Here is a 21,682-nt window from a genome sequence, read left to right as displayed (position 1 = left end):
TTCGTAGTCCGACAACGTAAATATGTTAATGTCGCAGGACGCGGAAACGCGTCCAACATGCACTCTGAAATTTTTCAGAAAGTGGTAGACTCGCTCAAACGAAGCAGTTAAAACCATTTTTAAGACTTTTGTAATCATCTTCCAAAACGGACGATGTACTGGACTATTGCTTATAATTAGTCAATTTAACCGTTTCGGGACTTATTTTAAACATATGTTTTTCACTCCCCCCAAGTGGGGGTTAAGTAGAACTAAAATCCAAATTGTCAAGCAAATCCGTCGTGACGCTGATAATTACACTCCAAAACGGTCATTTACTGGGCTATCAGTGTATTCGTGCACTGTTTATGACAACTTATATTTTCCATATTTATTGGTATAGAATAAAAAAGAACAAAAATTAATAAATGATTACAATATTTCATAGTATTATTGATGAGAGGAACAACTTTCTTCGTGTACTACTATCAGCGAATATATCTACAATTTTATTAATACATATCTATCTGATGGACAACTTTATTTTCAATACTACACAGCTTAAAAACGTTGCGTATGTACTTATGTCTATAATAATATAAAAATGACACATTTTTACATATCTTAGACGATAAGATGGAGCCCCTAACATATTGGGGCCCCCTGCACGCTTCACGACTCAAGCATGTAATCCATATTCTGTATAATAGAGAAGTTCCTGTAGAATAGATGGACAACTTCAGAATCCATAGACATAGGCAACGGAATAAGGCATGGGACTCATTGAGCCCAATTCTCTTCAATTTAATCAGCATCAACAAAGGAAGAGGATACAGAGTGGGAAACAAAGAATGGGAAACAAATACTCTGTTATGAAGACGACGCAATATTGATAGCACATGCTACGGGGGCCTCTGTTACGCCTCTGGAAACTACTGCCGATAATTGTATTGAAATACTAAATGTAAAGTGAAAACCCATTCCTAGATTTAGAAATATTGTTCTGAAATTCGGCAAATTGCAATTCTCAAATCTTTCAATGGTCACGTACAAAGCAATATATGTAGTTTATTGCCGTTACCATAAAAATTCGTGAGACCGGAAAAGATTAAGTTTATAGATATGAGATAATTCACTTGCCGAACATGCCTATTTAGAAATTTAGTACATTCTTTCACGGTTTTCCTCTAAATTTTAAAGAACCGCTTGTATTGACATGAAATTTGGCATACGCATAGCTTACATGTCAAAGAAAAAAAGTGATATTGTGCCGATGTGTGCTTTTAACCTGGGGGTGACTGTCACCCCCTATTGGGGGTGAAAAATATATGTCCAAAATAAGTCCGGAAATGGATAAACTGACTAATTTTAAGTAACTTTTGTTCCATAGAGCTTTTTCGCCAAGTCAACACTTTTCGAGATATTTGTGAGTGAATATGTTCACTTTTCAACAAAATAACTACATTTTTAGACGGTTTTCGCAAATAACTCAAAAAGTAAGTATTCTGTCGAAGAAAACGTTCTTAGCAAAAATATAGCCTGTAAAAAAGTAAAAAAAAAATGGTGTCCGCGTTAGGTCTCTGGACCTAGTAAAACCAGAGTTATAGCCAATGAAAAATAGATTCATATTCACCAAATTTCAAATAGAATATTTCGAAGTGAAATATCCAAAAAATTAAGCACTTTTTGGGTAAAACCCATTATAACTTTTTTAGTGTTTAAATAAAGTTTGTCCCTTTTGTTTTGGCAAAAAAAATCGGAAAGACCACTCCCTAATTAGCAACTTAAATGAAATTAATCGTTACCGCTCCACAAATGATTTTACTTATGTTGTGTTTATATGATATGTAAGTTTCATCGTTTCAAAGTGCTTATTTTTGAAAAAATTTGGTATTAAAGTAAAATTTTTAAAAATTTTAATTTTGAAAAATATGCTTTTTTTCAAAATAACTTAAAATTTGTTAGAGATACCAAAAATCTCGAAAAACAAAAAAAAGTTAGCCTTGCTTTTCTGAATATCATGTAGTTTTTTGTTTTTCTGTTAGACAAAAATTGATTAAGATTTGGTGTTTCTAAATTTGCATACATTCGTGGTCAGTGACTCGTTCAACCCCTTTTAACTACAGCCCTTTCAAAAATAAGGACTTTGAACCGACGAAACTTACAGATCATATAAACAATACATACACGAGTCAAGAAACTTGTGAAGTCATAACGATTAAGTTCATTTGAGATACTAATTAGGGGGTGATTTTCCCGATTTTTTTACCAAAACAAGGGACTAACTTTATTTTGAGCGTAACTTGTTTACTTTTGATGCTAGAAATTTTTTTATAAAACAAAAATGAAGCTTTTTTAAACACTTTAAATAAGTTGTAATGAGTTTTCCCCGAAATGTGCTTTATTTTTGGTTATTTCACGTTAAAGTATTCCATTTGGAATTTGACGAATATGAACCTATTTATAATTAGCCATAACTCTGCTTCTACTTGGTATAGAGACGTCTTATATACACCATTTTTTAAAATTTTTTACAGGCTATATTTTTGCTAAGAATTTTTTTTCGACAAAATACTTACTATTTGAGTTGTTTGCGAAAAACCGTATAAAAAGTGGTTATTTTGTTGAAAAAATGAACATATTCACTGGCAAATAACTCGAAAAGTATTGACTAAGTGAAAAAACTCTATAGAACAAAAGTTACTTAAAATTAGTCAGTTTATCCATTTCCGGACTTAGTTTGGACGAATATTTTCTCACCCCCCAAGAGGGAGTGAAAACCACCCCCGGGGCAAAAGCACATATCGGCACAATATCACTTTTTTTTCTTTGACTGGTTAGCTATGTGTACGCCAAATTTCATGTCAATCCAAGCGGTTCTTTAAAATTTAGAGGTTTTGCAATATTTTACCGTTAAAGAACGTACTAATTTACTTTCTTAAATTTAAATAGACAACGTAAAATAATATACCAATAACAGATTTTTACATAATATCAGACGACAAGATGGGCCCCAGATCAATTGGGGCCCCCCGCAAGCTTCATGCTGCGGGGGCCTCATGCTGCTGTTACGCCCCTGTATATACCCACCAAAGTCAGCTGATGGATTAGTTGGATAAGAAAGAGTTCGCAGTTCGATGAGGCTCATTCATTGATCCATATGCAAAGAATTTAAGACGCTAGAAAACCAGAATATAAAAACTGTTAGCTGTTAACCTACATGCTTTACTACAAGCGACAGTGGACTTTCACACACGTCTATTTATGTGTATTAAAATAACCATCTTTGAGATTAAAGTGTCTTATTTTTTCTAATTACATTAGTCACTTGACGCTATTCAAAATAGTTAATAAAAATAATAACGTCATCACTTTGAGACAATGAAATGTAAAACGTAGGCTATAGTTTTTCCATTGTATCTTTGCATATGCATGAAATTTTTTGCATATACCACAGAAACTAGTATCGCAAAATTAAAGAAACCACAATAAGTTCAACAAGGATAAACAATACGGCATTAGATATATTATTTTCTAAGAATTTTGACGTTCATTAGTTTCAGTGAGATTAGCGCATTTGGTGTGTTTACAAAAAATGGATTTTCATATTATTTAAACTTTTAGTCTGTGTTTGTACCGGGTGTCCCAATAAGAATGGCTCTCGGCCATATCTCAGGAACCGTTTATAGTACAGCTTTGGGAAAAAAATTTTTATAACAAAAGTTACCTCGAGAAAAGCCTGGAAATTATTTTCATATTTGTAAGTCCACCGCTAGAGGGCGTAATTGAATGTCAAAAATTTAAAAATCAAAATTTTACAAAATTTACATAATGAAAGGGCACTGAAAATCCAATCATCGTATTCTTCGCAAAATTCTGCGAATATTTAATTTCACAAGTGTAACTCTACCTTTGCAAATAAGAGGTGGGGGTGAGTGGGAACCTTGTTATGAAAAATGGCTGTAAGTCCGGTTCTGCTTAATCGATTTTTGCAAACTTGGTCTCGTTGAAAACAGATCTTTTTCGTTAATGTAAGAGTTATAATTACGAAACAGTCTAATAAGTAATATGCCAGCTAGGGGGCGCTATTTTATGTTTTTCAGAAATCTAGTTTTCTTTGGAAAATATTAAATACAAGTATGCACTTTTAACCCTGTATTACGAAATTAGACCAAATTATCAACAGAATATCGAAAACCGCATGTCGATACCTTTTTTCTATCTCGAGATATCTTAAGAAACGTGTTAATTTTTAAACATAACTGATGATGTCTCCTGTAAACGAAGTTACGGAAATCAAAGTGGAAACAAGTAGTGTGCTGTGGAAAAAAATTAAAGCGTGACACTTGCGGAATGCCGACAGAAGTGAATACTTATTATAGATTCGATTATATTCGTTTGATTCAATTAGATTCCATTCGATTTGATTTAATTTTATTTAATATATATTATATCTATAATTTAATATAAATATATAATATATACCTAATTTAATACATAATATTATATACTAGTGATTTTACCCGTTAAAATTAGGATTAATAAGATATAAAGATACATAAAGCTTTAAATTATTATTTTTCTTAATAATGTAACCGATATTTTTTAATTTAAAAATTTAATTACTGATGAAGTATAGTAAATACTTCGTGTAAATTTTAATCGTAAATAATGCATGGAAGAGTTCATTTATTTTTAGATACTCTCATTAAAGGGGAGGCCGTTAAACAAAAGTGACTTTTTTAAATCTGTTGATTACATTATTCCTTTCAACCTACTTATCCTCAAATTGTATTTTTAAACATCCTATTCATTCTATATAATAATAATTAAATTCACTATCAAATTTGAAGTAAAACTTCTTTTGAAGTTTGTTAATTCTAAAATTAATGGGTAAAATCACTAGTACAGTTTGTCAAACGTAGCAAAAAGTTTAAAAATTTCGGCGATTGTAAGATTTTCAAACTCTTTCCTACGTTTGACAGACCATATATAACGAGCGATCCACAATTATTGGGATCAAAGCTAGCCGTGCAAAAAATTACGTATGTTGTGTTTTAATCTGAATTTATATCATTGGTTTATCAATGAATTTTGATTAACATTATAAAACATAAAAAATCAGTCAAAACCAGAACTTTAATCGAATATAAAAAGAATTAACAAAATTATAAGTAACAATAATAAATAAAATCAAACAAGATCTGTACATAACCTAACTTTTCTTGTTAAGTTGACGTAAACTGGAAAGTATATCTGAATTAAGAATAGACATGCACTGTATGCATCTCTGTCGTTCAGAGCCACCTATGGTGACAATAATTTTGGATCACACGTTATTATGTATTAAATTGGGTATATTTTAAATATATTAAATTATAAGCATAATAAATTATAATAAATAAAATTAAATCCAATTAAATGGAATCGAACCGAATATAATTGAATCTATGAGAAATATTCACTTCTGTCGGCACTCCGCAAGTGTACCGCTCTAATTTGTTTCCATAGCACACTACCTGTTTTCACTTTGATTTCCTTAACTTCGTTTACCGGTGACATTATCAGTTTGTTTACAATTTATACGTTTCTTAAGATATCTCGAGATAGACAAAAGGTATCGACATGTGGTTTTCGATATTCTGTTGATAATTTGGTCTAATTTTGTAATGCAGGGTTAAAAGTCCATACTTGTATTTAATATTTTCCAAATAAAACTAGATTTCTGAAAAAAATAAAATAGCGCCCCCTAGCTGGCATATTACTTATTAGACTGTTTCGTAATTATAACTCTTACATTAATGAAAAAGATCTGTTTTCAACGAGACCAAGTTTGCAAAAATCGATTAAGCAGAACCGGACTTACAGCCATTTTTCATAACAAGGTTCCCACTCACCCCCACCTCTTACTTGCAAAGGTAGAGTTACACTTGTGAAATCAGATATTCGCAGAATTTTGCGAAGAATATGATGATCGGATTTTCAGTGCCCTTTCATTATGTAAATTTTGTAAAATTTTGATTTTAAAATTTTTGATATTCAATTACGCCCTCTAGCGGTGGACTTACAAATATGAAAATAATTTCCAGGCTTTTCTCGAGGCAACTTTTGTTATAAATTTTTTTTTCCCAAAGCTGTACTATAAACGGTTCCTGAGATATGGCCGAGAGCCATTCTTATTGGGACACCCGGTACATTTCATCGTAATTTTTATTTTCAAACATAATTGTTATAACGACTAATTGTTGCTTTCTTAATTTGATTACTTCCGGTAAGTATTTATTTTTTGCGATAATGAGACAACTAATATTTTCTAACGTACAGATTGTGTACATTGACATTACATATCAAAGATATTAATGTTTTGATTTAACTTGTTTGGAAATTAATCATGACGTTTGTGCAAAGATATAATGGAGTAACTATATCTGTTAATTTATTCTGATGCATTTTTTTGTTACATACCTGCTTACTAGTACTTGGCATATTAGCATTGATTTTACTAGTTTTAACAGGGGTTTTAGCGGGAGTTTTGGCAGGTGTTTTGGGTAAACTAGGTTGGGGTTTGGGCAAGGATTTGCGTTTCTGCTTGGATTCTGATATTAATCTTTCTACTTCTACAGGATCATTTATCAGTCGTTGATGGTATCGTAGTTCTTCAAGAGCTTTATCCGCAGCACTAGATGGTTTTATCTAAAAACAAAAGTATCTCAAACGTTATTTTAAAATCCAAATTTAAATATTATGCAACACGATGAACAATAAAATTTTAAATAAAGTTATAAAAACTCCAGCTTACAGCTTCTAAAGTTTCTATTTAACAATAGTACAAGTACAAGTTGTAGTATCTATAAGTCACATCGAATAATTCAATGATCAGTCACAACAAAAACCTAAAGCACGATAAACTAGCTACAGTTTATTCCAAACCCTTTTTTCAGTGCGTCATAGTTTGTCGAATTCGCTCTAACGCATTAAGCTCGAATTAAGCGACAGAAAAAAACGTACATTATACACGTGATTATTATACCTACATAGAACTTCGAAAATTATGTATTCCTTGAAAGGTATTTCCATATTAAAGCGACTTATACTTATATAATATTATGTATAATGGGTCTAGGACGTTTCATCGCCGCCAGTTCATCGCCGCCGTTTCGATGCCGCCAGTTCATCGCCGGCCGATTCATCGCCGGCCGATTCATCGCCGGCCGTTTCGATGCCGCCGGTTCATCGCCAGTCAGTTAATCGCTAACTGATATATTTCCGAATTTTCAACCAATTTTCGACAGTTACATTTATTATTTATTTTTAGTATTAATTAGGAATTCTAGGAAATACGAGATATGACCATTCCCGTTGCCATACTTAATCTTTTAATAGACTTTTCAACTTTTATAATATAAAATATAATTTAACACCACAAATTTAATACTGTTTAGTATCAAATTTAGGGGAAGTAGAAATAGAACAGTAAATTAATATAATAATATTTTTTATCTATTTATTTGTCTGAACTGAGTTTTGAAGTGAATTTAACGTCGTGTCGTGTCATCTCCCATAATACAAGATCAACTGACTAACTGGCGATGAAACGGCCGGCGATGAAACGGCCGGCGATGAAATGGACTGGCGATGAACCGGCGGCATCGAAACGGCGGCGATGAACCGGCGGCGATGAAACGTCCCATTCCGTGTATAATTGGTTGACAATTATACTCTAAATAGATAATCAATCCATGATGTGAATAAAGATAAATTGAAACAAAAATAATCTATAGTGACAGTAGTTTCACAATGTAACCGGATAAAATGACAATAATTGTTATTCTAGGTTAGAAATTTGTCAACGACGTAAATATAAAAATTTTATGTCATTGATATATTCGGACATTGTATAGTGAAACTGTATTCTATATTTATTTATTTTTTCCTTAAAATATTTTAAATATTAATATTCTGGCAAATATTTATATAAATATTGATATTTATATAAACATAAATATAAATATTCTGACAACTGTCAAAGGGTACCCCCCGTTAAGATAAGCAAAATGCCCTCACTCCCAGAATTCAATATATTTATTTTTTTTACGTTCTATGCAATTAAAAAATGAGATAACGCGGATTTTTAGGTCGCCACCCCCCTTACCCCTCCCCCCAGCCAAAAAGGTAGATTTTTAGATTTAATTTTTTTTAGTTGGGTTGCAGTTGATTTAAACATTTCAAAAAATTCACACATGTATCTGAGACTTTTACAAAACATGTCCATTTTTTATGGACCCCTAGGTCGAGTGTACATAACCTCAAATTTTTTTTTTAACTTTTTTAAAGCTTATAACTTTTTCTTGGAGGGGGCTGCAGATCCAATTTTTTTTGCATTTTGTGTATTTTATCAAAAGCTATCTCTCTGATTTTTTTTCAGATTTTTCCGTTACCTGCGCCATCTTGAAAAATCCGGAAAACTGTTTTTTGAGGGTTTTTGGGGATTTTCTCCATTTTATAGACTGCAACATAGATCAACTCAAGGTTTTGTTAATAGATTATGTAGAATTTGAAATAACTGAGTATTTTAGGACTATCAAAAATTGGGCAAAACACGCCAAGCCCCCCAAAAACCATGTTTTTTTAAGTTATATAAGGGTTTTTGTTGGCTTAATGATATTTTTTGAGGTCGATACAGCCTAAAAATTTTGAATTTTTTCATTTTTTTACTTTATATGTTATTAAAAAATAAGACGCATCGCATTTTTAACCCACCGCCCCCTCCCCCTGCCCCCACAAAAACGACAATTCTTCTATTTTTTTTATTTAGTTAAGTTGCAATTAATTTAAACATTTTATGAGGCTTCTAAAAAACATATCTATTTTTTATAGACCCGTAGGTCAAGTGTACACATAACCTCAAAATTCCTTTTTTATTTTTTTAAAACGTATTTTTGACTTCGATCGATACTTGTTTTATCGATATTTTTTAGAACGTCCAATGAATTGTACATCTCTCGCGGACGACCGCCTCAATACGTGCTTAGCGCTCATTTTTAATTATTAAAATTAATAGTTAGTAATAAAATAATGACAAAAATTTCTTCAGGCTCTTGTAGGGGGGGCTTTAAACTTTGATTTGGTCACTTTCTGACTTTCCTAATAATAATTTTTAATCGAGTTATTAAGCCTTGAAAATGGCCATTTTCGCGTTTTTCAAATTTTAAATCGCGTGTAACTCGACAACAGTCAATTTTAGAGCAAGATCACAAGAGACCTTTTTTGTTCAGGTTGATCCAGATAATCTAAAACAGATTTGTCCGAAGTGAAAAAATTGATTTTTTGAACTCGTTTAAAAAATTGTTTAAACAATTTTCCGACCGCGGTACAGGTGAATTTGTTTAAAGGACCTGTTTTTGAGTAAGTTTGTGCAAAAAAACGAATCGGAATAATTTACCTAACGGGGACAAGCATACGTCGTGGACTATTTGCATTATGAGCCAAATGTAGATGGTTTGGAAAACATTAAACGATAGATATCTATGTCTTGTATATATCTTGTAGATGCGAGTTGCGCAATCGGCAACATAACCATAGGCTGTTCTGTTGTTCGCATGTAGCTGCCATAGTATAATATTTATGACATGGAAGATATTCTACAAAAATCATCATGCCAGCAGAATATCTTGCAAAACTGTTTGAAAATACAGATGTTATACCTGTAATAGACGAAGACAGAGATGAAGCCTTTAGAACTGTTAAGTGTAATACCAACGAATATAACTCTCCGAATACTCTATGAATATACCTATACGGAGCTATATATTCTTTGGTAATACTTTCCTCATTCTTTTTATGGTGTTTTATGTGGCAGTAAACGTGAAGCAAAGTGTCATTATAGGCAGAGATACATATAGGTTATGTAGATGGTACAAGCAGATGTTTGAATAATTAGAATATGTATAATGTAAGGTAATATTAGGGTACCTACTAAATACAAACTAATAAACAAAGGACAAAATGATTTGATTCACAAAACTACAAGAAGTATGATATATTAAAATGTACTTTTTGTAATTTATAATTTAATAATTATTAACTATTCTAAATGGGAAATAAGCCACAATTTAACTAAAAAATGATTTTATTAAGGTTTCGACGTCCACCACGTTGTAAAAATACAAAATATTAATAAATTAAACAAAAATGTAGCTTGGTAAAAAATCTTATCTTAAAAATATCTAATAATTTAATTTAATCTGACTTATTTATATAGATCGCCCCGAACCCTTTTTTCAGTGCGTCACAGATTATCGAATTCTCTCTAACGCATTACAGATGGAAAATAAAATCATTTTTTTTAGTTAAATTGTGGCTTATTTCCCATTTAGAATAGTTAATTACAAAAATGCCACAAAGAAATAGCTTTAGAACAACATTTTCGATTTAATTGCAAGCCAACTTAAAAAAATAAAATCGAAAAATTTACGTTTTTGGCTGTGGGGAGGGGTAATAGGGGAAGTGGGCTAAAATTGCGGTGAGTCATAATTTTTTAATCACATAGAACGTAAAAAAATAAAAAAAATATTCAGGCTGTATCGACCTCAAAAAATATGATTAGACCCGCAAAACCCGTACAAAACTTTAACTAAATAAAAAAATAAAAGAAATAACGTTTTTGTGGGGGCATGGGGAGGGGTTGGTGGGCTAAAAATGCGATGAGTCTTATTTTTTAATCACATAAAGTAAAAAAATGAAAAAAATTCAAAATTTTTAGGCTGTATCGATCTCAAAAAATATCATTAAGCCAACAAAAACCCTTATATAACTTAAAAAAACATTGTTTTTGGGGGGCTTGGGGTATTTTGCCCAATTTTTGATAGTCGTAAAATAATCAGTTATTTCAAATTCTACATAATCTATTAACAAAACCTTGAGTTGATCTATGTTGCAGTCTATAAAATGGAGAAAATCCCCAAAAACCCCATAAAAAAACAGTTTTCCGGATTTTTCAAGATGGCGCAGGTAACGAAAAAATCTGAAAAAAATCAGAGAGATAGCTTTTGATAAAATTTACAAAATGCAAAAAAAATTGGACCTGCAGCCCCCTCCAAGAAAAAGTTATAAGCTTTAAAAAAGTTAAAAAAAAATTTGAGGTTATGTACACTCGACCTACGGGTCCATAAAAAATGGACATGTTTTGTAAAAGTATCAGATACATGTGTGAATTTTTTGAAATTTTTAAATCAATTGCAACCAAACTAAAAAAAATTAAATCTAAAAATCTACCTTTTTGGTTGTGGGGGGAGGGGTAAGGGGGGTGGCGATCTAAAAATCAGCGTTATCTCATTTTTTAATTGCATAGAACGTAAAAAAAAATAAATATATTGAATTCTGGGAGTGAGGGCATTTTGCCTATCTTAACGGGGGGTACCCTTTTAACTAAAATGTCATGCCTCGATTCACGACATTCTTAAAATCTTTTATGACGTCAAGATTAATGACTCACAGAAAAAAGGGTTTGGGATCAACTGTATCATAGTTGTGTGGTCGGTGGACGAAAGCAGACAAATCAGTCTTTGGGAAACTTTCTTATTTATAGACCCGGATCCCGTGTACCAAAAAAAGTTGATTAATAGCAAGCTGAAAATTTGTTAATAGCTTAACGGTGTCTAGTCGGACAAACTTTGATGTACGGGAACACTGGAACAGGGGAAGTTTTAATTGTGGAACAGTTTAAACTTGTCAGATAGAACATCCAATTGATTTGTTACCCTTTCATTAAACTCTCATTTAAAATCAAACTGCTATTACTAACGAACATGATTCCTGTCATTTGACATGTTCTTCGTATTCCACTCATTAAAATGTCCAGTTGGTGACAAACATCAGTCTGATTTTTTTGCATGAGAGTTTAATGAAATGGTAACAAATCAATTGGATTTCTGTCCGACAAAATACATGAAACGTTTTCGTAGTCTGACGTTCCAAATTTTTAACCTGCTCCACAATTAAAACTTCCCCTGTTCCAGTGTTCGTATACATTAAAGTTTGTCCGACTAGACACCATTAAGCTAGTAACCAATTTTCAGCTTGCTATTAATCATCCTAAAAACACCTAAAAAGCAAAATGTTAAACGTGTAGTTTCATATCAAATAGTGATATTTTTCTGTTTTATTCACAATTTTAACTTTAATTGATTAATTTTAACTTGAAAACTCAAAAATTGACTTGTCTGCTTTCTCCGCCGACCACACAGTTGATGATGTTAAGAATATTTTCTAGTTTTTTTGAAACCGTTAAGTAGAAACTTTCTATCTAAGAGCAATAATTTATCAACAAGTAATTCATAATGCAAAAAACATCAGAGAATCGCAAAGAATGGATAGTTGAAACAAAGTGAGAGTGGCATGAGACAAGTGGATTAACCGGACAAAGTACTGGTGAAGTGCCGAAAACCTGTAGAAAAGATGACGGCTTTTTGAAGTAAATGATGACTGCATACATTGATACCAATGCTTTATGCACTAAACAAATTATTTCCTTGAGATGAGGATGAAATAAACAGGGTAAAACACTAAACTGTAATGAAAAAAAAATCAAAATAATAATCAAAATTTAAAATAATAACAAATAAAAAAAAACCATAAAATATGTAATATGTACGACTTAAAATGCTAAATAAAAGAAGATATCAACATCAATGGAACTTATGAGCGGGTTTCTGATATACCTAAATGAAGCAGTTTCAAAATCCATTTTAGTTGTAAATCTTCATAATGGAGATTTATATGAATACTCACGCAGTATTATTTAATAGACACAAACTTCAATTTTAACCTGCAGACACAGGAGATACCACAGGATCCACCGAGATACCGGGGATTAATAAACGTGCTGATGAAAACTTACCAGAAAAACAACTGCTTGTCGCAGAAATGAGATTGATTTGATTAATGAATGGAATGAGACAAAAGTATATGATCATAAATTGATGCATTAGTGGCAGATTCAGAGCTAAAATTGGAGTGTAAAGAAGGCTGGAGAATGAGAGATAAAATGGCTAAAATAGAGCCAAGATGAGAGTGTAAATAAGAACGGGGAACGAGAGATAAAATAGCTAAAATATAGGATTAGTAAAACTATTGACTATGATAAGGACCAGTATTCGATACTGAAAAAAGTGTATGGCCGGTGAACAGTGCCGGTTTAACCTAACTTCGGGCCATGGGCGCTGGAGGTTTAGGGGCCCCTTCATTGCTATTCATTGTCAGTTTTTTAACAAGAAAACACATGCATTAACTATAAAGGTTTATTGTAAAATCCATAAAACATTTTTTTAAACAATCTAGAAGAATAGCAAACGTAAAAAATAATCCAAAAAATACATTTAAAAACATAAATAAAAAACAGAAAGTTCCACAAAACAACACATGACAAACAAAAAAACATATTCTAAAAAATACATTAAGACAAAAATAGATCACTTTTTTTCTTGACTTGGCATTCGCAAACTGCCATATAATAATATTATCACAATTCAGTTTCTCCAGTTCTTCATTCTCTATATACAATAGTGATAATGCGTCTAGGTTTTCTTGACCCAAATTTGACCTTAAATATGTTTTTATTCTTTTTAAAACCGAAAATGACCGCTCGCCTGACGCATTAGAAATTGGTATCGTCAAATAAATTTGCAGTAAAGTTAAAATATTGGGAAAAGTTGCTTTTACATCCTGGAAGAATCAAATTTTTCATAAATTGTATGATGTTTATTCAAAATTTGGCATAACGTTACAAAATGGGTAATTTCATTATGCAAGTTCTCTTTGGTTTCATCAACATCGTTTTTATGTTTCTCGCATAAAGTATATTGACGTCTTGACTTCTTCTTTATCTCTAGATTAAAAAAACATCTAAAAGATGATGCTACATCCTTGTAGCATTCAATTCGCGATTCTGAAAACAGCGACTAATTTTCTAGACTCTAGATTTTCTGCGACAGCGATTTTTTTGTCGCTGCGACTACAAATCGCAAGTGGAGTGCTAGCCTTAGAGGCCACTGTATAATGCCAAACTGCAATTTTTGTAATCGTTTTACTGTTGAATGTTTGAAAGGGTGTCTACCTATTGTTTGGGTATTGGCATTTTCGAGAATAATCTATTCTTTATCTATAAATTAGATTTATTTATATCTATTTTTGTCTTTCGTTTAACTATTTTAAAAGGACTTATTTGGTTACTATTTTAAAAGAACTTATTTTAAAGCCGAAAAGTTAGATAAATTATTATTTAAGCCCCACAATTCAAAATGAAATTATTAGAAATTAAAAAAAAACTCCGTTTGTGCGATTATTTTGGATACAATTCGAGACATGGCCATTGATTAATAACCTACACAGTTTTTACCCATTACCTGGGTAGTTTTTAATCAATGACATGGCGAAATCTGACAACTTTCTGTAGTTTTTGGAAAATAGCCCCGCCACAAACACTGACACGGGGCCCCTGTGGGCTGTGGGGCTAGGCTACGGCACTGTGTATAGGCGTGAAGAGATGTAACAATAGAACAAAGGCGTTTGCAGTGAATTGGCATATCTGCGTATGAGATTTTTTTCGGAGAATATGTGAATTATTTAGCGACTTTTTTTTTATAATTAAAAGGCCCGGGCCCCTGGGCGCCCGCCCCAAGCGCCCAGCGGATATACCGGCACTGCCGGTGCAAGAGGAAGACGGTACATGGAGAACCAAGAGAAAAGACGAAGTTAATGAATTGAATGGAGGGTATGACATTGCAAGATATGTGAAAAGTCAAAAACTGTCATGGCTGGGACATGTCCAGAGACAAGAATTGTTAGGTGCTGCAAAAGCATTACAATGGAAGCGATAGGAAGACGAAAAAAAAAGGCACAGAACGGGATGCTTGGATGACGACCTGAAAACCATGAATATAAGACAATGGAGAGAAGGGCACAAGAGAGATCTGAATAGAAGGGCATAGCCAGACAGGCAAATACCCATCCAGGATTATGATACCAAAAGAAGAATAAGAACCAATATTGAAACAACTTTTTCATATTACCAAATCACGCTGATTAATTCACTTACAAATTACAGTCATGTAAAGAATATTTTGTCAAAAGGTTTTCAGTGTCAGAATTAAACAATATAAGCTATTTCATAGACAATTCTTTCAATTTTTCGCAGATATAGCGTTCCTTCTTCTTCTTTACGTGCAATCTCCGCGACGAAGGTTGGCAATCATCATTGCTATTCTAACTTTTGACAATACAGCCCGAAAGAGTTCAGTTGAACTGCATCAAAACCATTCTGAGATTTCTCAGCCAGGACATTTTTCTGAACGCGTTCTATCGTCTTATTATTTAGGTGTGTAGAATGATGTTTCTAATATTTTTCTTTGATATAACCATGAATTTTGTTTTCTTTATGTTTAGTGACAGACCAAATTCTTCACTCGTTGCAACAACCTTATCTAAAATTCTTTGTAGATCTGTAATAGTTTCTGCTACCGTTTCTTAAACCACTGTAAATATTATTGTTTACACTTCTATGAAGATATAAGTTAAGAAATCTATAGATTATGTTAAACAACAACTTCATTAAATAAGTTCATAGCAGAGACAATATAGATATGGAGCATCAAAGTGTAACTTACCATCAGTTGTTCCCTCGGTGTATCTATATCTTTTATACTATTAACTTTAAGTGTAGCTCTTTCATATTTTCCACCAAAAAATCTTACGTCATAGTTTGACTCTATTACTCTAATAATCTAAAAAAGAAGAAATATTTATATTTAATAAGCTACTAGAAGAGATACCAAAAACTAATGAGGATTTACTACGTACTCGTAGTGATACCAAAAACTAATAAATATATGAGATAGAGAGGGTTAAAAATTATTAGGAGTACATTTATAAGAAATGGACCTCCATACCCAGAACTTATTCAGTGATCAGTGCTCTAATAACCACCAAAATAACGCAAGGGACGGAATACATAATACGTTGTGAAATAAGAGATGAAACTAGTAGAGGTAGGAAATTATCCATAGAAACCTATAAATTTACATTACATTGCCACTATACGCTCTGAGCTTCACTGGTGTCGCTCCTGGCGGATTACTAATTCTGGTAATTTTTAAATTTATTATTTAATTGTTATCGCTTAATATCTACAACGCTAAAAAGTAATTAAATTGTAATAGATTTTTTTAAGATTTTGCTAATCATTTTGACGTTCTATTGATGAAATATTAATTTCTTACTTCGGATACTTTCACAATTATCGTGTAGATGGCGCTAAGATTAATTTATAATTACATATTACGGAACATTAAAAAACGTAATTCAGTATCTAAAACGTAAGTATATTTAAGGTTAAAATATATACCACAGCTTTGACCACCTAATATTTTTTATAATGAATGTTTTTAATTTTAATTTTAAATTAATCACTTTGACATTTATGTCAAATTTCCGGTAAACGTTTACAGACTTGCCACTACTGGCGCTCGCGAAGTTATAAATATCCCCTCTACGTACGAGCTCACAGCGTATAGATAGTTTCCCACCTTTAGACGTTAGCTTTAGAGCTATTTGACTTCAGTCATAATTATAGGTATGACATTAACACGTTTTTAATTTTAAAGAATTGACAGAGCTGTTAGAAGTAATATATTGAGTGAGTTTGAAAGCAAGGCTGCCCATAAATAAATAATAAAACAGATTATTCCAATGAATTAATAATTTTGCTTTAATTTTTAAAATATTTTTTATTTCTAATTTCAAAATTTAACACAGTTTTGCCATTTCCTCAGGACAAGAATATTCAGCTACTACTCTGTCATGTTTTGACGTTTTAACTCTAATTGTTAAACTCTAAAAGTTGTCATCTAACTGTCGTCATGTAGAGACACATCAACTCGCTTTGCAACCCACGTGATGGGAGAGCCATACTGTGCCAAGGGCATAATTCTTCACAAATATTATCCATCCTATGGAATTTTAAGCAAGTATGCGATTATAACATTTAATACTGATGATGATTTTGTTAAACGTCGAAAACGGTCTGTGAGGTAGCCCTTAAAGGGATTTTAATAAAAGTTTTTCATACCTTTTAAAGAGTTTTTCATTAAAATTATTGTGATTAATGGTATACAGCCAGCTGCAGGAAAAATTCTTTCTTTTCCTTTTGGAGTTTATTATTTATGACTCGGTTTACCGCTGAATAAAGTAATGTTCAATGCTAATCACTCTATCTTATATTCATCAAAGTTTAAGGTTAAAACTGCACAAAAAATAATAATTTTTACCGTTTAAGTATTCGCTCTGAGCATGACTGACGCGACACCTAGCGTCGTCACCTGACATTTTTGGCGACAACAATTTGAAGTTAAGCATATGATAAATAAATACAAATTTGTACACTATTGACTTATAACTTTCTTAGGTTAATTAATTATATCGGCAATTTTTGGTAATTTCTGAGTTATTTCTTTAATTTTTAGATTTTTAATCTCTCTCTCTCTCTCTCTCTCTCTCTCTCTCTCTCTCTCTCTCTCTCTCTCTCTTTCTTGTCGTTTCCCCATTACTGAGGATCGTGATTTCTTCCAATATTCCTAACAATGTTTCTCCATTGGTCTCTATCTTCAGCTGCTCTAAGAGCTTCGCAGAATGTAGTTTCCAGCTGAATGATTTATTTGGTCAGACCATCTAGTTGGTGATCGTCCTCTTGATCTTCTCCCCGAAACGTTTCCAGAAACAATTAATCTCTCCAAACTGTCGTCACCTCTGCGAACCACGTGACCAAAGAATTGCAGAATTCGTTGCAGACATATTGTGGACAGCCTTTTTTTAATATTGAGTTGGTTTAGAATGGAAACGTTTGTCCTATGAGCTGTCCAAGGTATGCGCAGCATTCTTCTCCAGCACCACATCTCAAAGGCATCAATTTTTTGGCGCTCGCATGCGCGAAGAGTCCAAGTCTCTGCTCCATATAGATATATTGAGAATACAAGGGCATTCACCAGTCTTATCTTGATATTTTGAGAGATAGATCTGTCTTTCCAAACTTTAGTTAGGCGACTCATCGCATTTTTTGCCATACCTATACGTCTCCGAAATTCTGCTTCACAGTTACCATCGTTAGTTATACTAGACCCGAGATAGACAAAGGTGTTCACTATCTGGTATTCCTGTAACATGTTAGTCAGTTGAATAGTGTCGAATCTGTCGACCACCATTATTTTTGTCTTAGCTTTATTGATTTTCAGACCAAATATATTGCTTTCGTACTCAACTCTTCGCAGAAGATCAAACATTTCTTGCTCATTTGCTGCTATAAGTGTAGTGTCATCAGCAAATCCTAAATTGGAGATTTCCTACCAGCTACTGTTACTCCACCGGCCCATCGTTCTAAAACCATCCTCATGACATGTTCACCATAAATGTTAAATAAGTCAGGTGACAACACGATCCTTGTCTAACACCTCTCTCGGTCTTTACTGTCGCTACTCTCTAATGTCGCTATATTAGACTGGTACAGATTTTTAGTAAGTGTCACCAGGTGCATTGGTGCGCCCATTTCTATTAAAATTGACCACAGACTTATCCAGCTTACACATTCAAATGCCTTTTGGTAGTCAACGAAGCATATAATCATAGGTACTTGAAATTCTCTAGACTTTTCAGTGAGTTGTCTCAGGTTCAGGATTTGTTCCCTTGTACTTTAATCCTTTACAAACCCCGCTTGTTCCTGAGGTATTTGGTAATTTAGATAGGTTTTTAATCTGTTTTTGATGATACGAAACAAGATTTTACTAGCATGTGTTATTAGTGACAGTGTGCGGTAGTTTTCACATCTGGTAGTAGTTCCTTTTTTGTGTAGTGGGATATAAATTGAGGTACACCAATCAGATGGCCATTTTCCTGAATTCCAAACAGCGACACAGATAGAATGGATGATATGTAATCCTTTGTCACCTATTAGTAGCTATAGTATTTCACATGGTATTGAATCAATGCCTGGGGATTTATTTCTCTTTAGTGATTTAATTGCATCTTTGACTTCAGCGAGTAAGACAGTAGGTTCTCTAGGGTAGTCAGAAGGCCACTGATTTTCTGATGATACTTCGTTATTTTTATATAGCTCGCCACAGTAGTTTCGCCATGTTTCCAATATTTAATCAGTATCGGTCTTTAAATTACCTTCCTTATCTATTACAGACCACGTTTGAGGTTTAAATTCTCTGGTAAGGAGTTTGGTCTTCTGGAATAAGTCCCTCGGTTCATTTCGACAGCCATGTTCCTCTATCTCTCTGCATATTTGAGAGACGTAATCAGCTTTATCTTTGCGACACTGTTTTCTGATTTCTCTCGATAACGCTCTGTATTCATCGCTTGTTCCGTATCTAGTTTTATGTTCGTTTCTGCGTTGAATCACAGTCCACGTATTATCGGATATCCATGGCTTACGGCCAGTGGAAACCGCTGCCTCACAGTCTTTTGCAGCCTCGATTACCTTATCTTTGAGATAGATCCAAGTGCTCTCAGGGTCACTATCTACTTGGTCTAAAGAAAGAGCATTTTCTAGGTTTTGTTGGAAGTCATTGATTTTTGATGGATTTAGAGACATGACTTTTCTCTGGGGTCTTTTGGGGACTTTAAAAGGAAGTCGAACGTTCAATACCAGGAGTTGATGATCGTTTCCACAGTCTGCGCCAGGATATGTTTTACAGTTGATGGACGACGACTTCCATCTTGATCTTATTAGGATGTAGTTTATTTGATTCCTTGTTCGTCCATCTGAGCTGCGCCATGTGTATAATCTCCGTGGATGACGTTGATATAACGTGTTTGTAATTGTAAGATGTTGTTCTATACAGAACTCCACTAGACGGTCGCCATTCTCATTTCCCTGTCCCAGTCCATTTTTTGCCCAGCACTCCTTCAATATTTTCATTAGATGACCCCACTTTGGCGTTAACATCTCCTAAAATTATGACGAGTTCACGATTCGGAATAGCGCGAACTGTTGATGTCTTCCTTCTTGTGCAGCTGTTGTAGGAGCGTATACCTGGACAAGGTGTAGGGTATTGGTGGATATTCTCATTTTAAGGGATATTATCCTGTCATTAATAGTATTATATCCAATTACGCAGTCGTTAAGTTTATACATTTATAGATTTTTAATCTGAATTTATATAAAAAACTGTTGTTTTCAGAACTCTTTAGAAAATTTTTATTATGTCTTATATTATATATATTGTCTTATAAGTTGTCCGATACTGATTACTGGATTACCGTCGACATGGTCAACCAAAAAAGAAGATGAATCTGGTGATTAATTGGTGTGAATCTGTCTTTTGAGTTTATTCCTTCTAGTTTAAATCTTTTCTCTAATTTATTTGTCATTATTGGACATCTATAGAAATTACGCTTACTTTTTTTGCCTATTATTAGCGTAATTAAATACTCACGCAACATTTATTTACCATTTTTGATAAAATTTGTTACATAAACAATGACACTGATATTAGAAAAAATCGCCAAAATTGTCATATTTCGCCGATACGGACGCTGGCATCGTTTCGTGTATCACCACCATGGTCACGCACGGACCGAATAGTTACTAATATTAATACTTACTTTTGCAGGCCAATAAGGGTAACCTTTCTGCTTGGCCCAAACTAACTCATGTGGTACTCTACACGGCAAACAAAACCATTTTGCGTTAATTTTTTCATTACTATGTTTATAACAATCAACGCAATTTGTCAGTTCAGTCAGATCGTGCAGTGTATCTCTGACCATAAGTTCTGCAGCACCATATTCTTGCGATTGATCTGGAAAAAGAAAAACAAACTGGTTACAGAAATAAAATTTGATGAGAAGGATATACGTGGACGTAAGGAATGCAAGGTAATAACTTATGAGACTGTTACGACAGCAATATAAGTTGCTTACGTTAGTAGCACAAGAAACGTATCTTGAAGTAAGATCCTAAAACAATATCAAAATATTGAATAGGACACGATAATATTAAATAGTGGTTGTTAAAAGATGAGAAATAAAGCGAATTTAACAGAAATTAACGTCAAAAAAATTTGATGAAAAATTTTCTTTATAAAAGGTATATTTATTTAAAAAACCCAAAAATGGGGCTACAAATATAACAGAACGTTTTCGTTCTCTAAAAAGAGCATCATCAGTGTCCTTATAAGCTTGACATGCTAAGCCACCAAAAATACATCGGTGAGAGTTGACTCTCAACGTTCTCAATGTAAAGACACATAATTTTTACGTAACAACCCACGTGCTTCGTGGAAGTCATATAATGCCTTAGGACAGATCCTTAGGGATTTTATCCATCCTTTGGATTTTTTATTTAATATTCCAATGTGAGACATTTAGTCGATATGTTTAAAAGGTTTAACTGATGTATTTTTGGTGGTTTAGCAAGGCAAGCCTGTAAGAACATTGATGATGCTCTTTTTAGAGAGCTAAAGCGTTCTGTTATATTTGTAGCCCCCTTTTAGGTTTTTTTTTTAAATAAATATACCTTTTATAAATAAAATTTTTCATCAGTTTTTTTTAATTAATGGTATACTGCCAGCTACAGGAAATTCTTCCTTGTGGAGAAATTAATGTAATATTTCTGGTATCGTTATATCCACTAATAACCCTGCGCGGTTGA

At 33.0% G+C, this 21,682-nt stretch overlaps 1 protein-coding gene across 2 annotated transcripts in view; it reads right to left on the bottom strand.

Moving 5' to 3' along the window:
• Positions 1-21,682, bottom strand: part of LOC126878692 (zinc finger MYND domain-containing protein 11) — a 123,613-nt gene that overhangs the window by 41,799 nt on the left and 60,132 nt on the right. For both annotated transcript variants that reach the window (XM_050641561.1, XM_050641556.1), the window contains exons 7-9: positions 20,635-20,831; positions 15,642-15,758; positions 6,445-6,672 (exon numbers count right to left, since the gene is read on the bottom strand). In XM_050641561.1, coding sequence (XP_050497518.1) covers positions 6,445-6,672; positions 15,642-15,758; positions 20,635-20,831 — 542 coding nt within the window. The remainder of the gene's footprint in view (positions 1-6,444; positions 6,673-15,641; positions 15,759-20,634; positions 20,832-21,682) is intronic.

The sequence above is a fragment of the Diabrotica virgifera genome, chromosome 1, assembly GCF_917563875.1.
Source record: "Diabrotica virgifera virgifera chromosome 1, PGI_DIABVI_V3a".
Lineage (NCBI taxonomy): Eukaryota > Metazoa > Arthropoda > Insecta > Coleoptera > Chrysomelidae > Diabrotica > Diabrotica virgifera.
The sequence above is the reverse complement of the archived record's forward strand: the minus strand, read 5'-3'. Positions and strand labels throughout refer to the sequence as shown.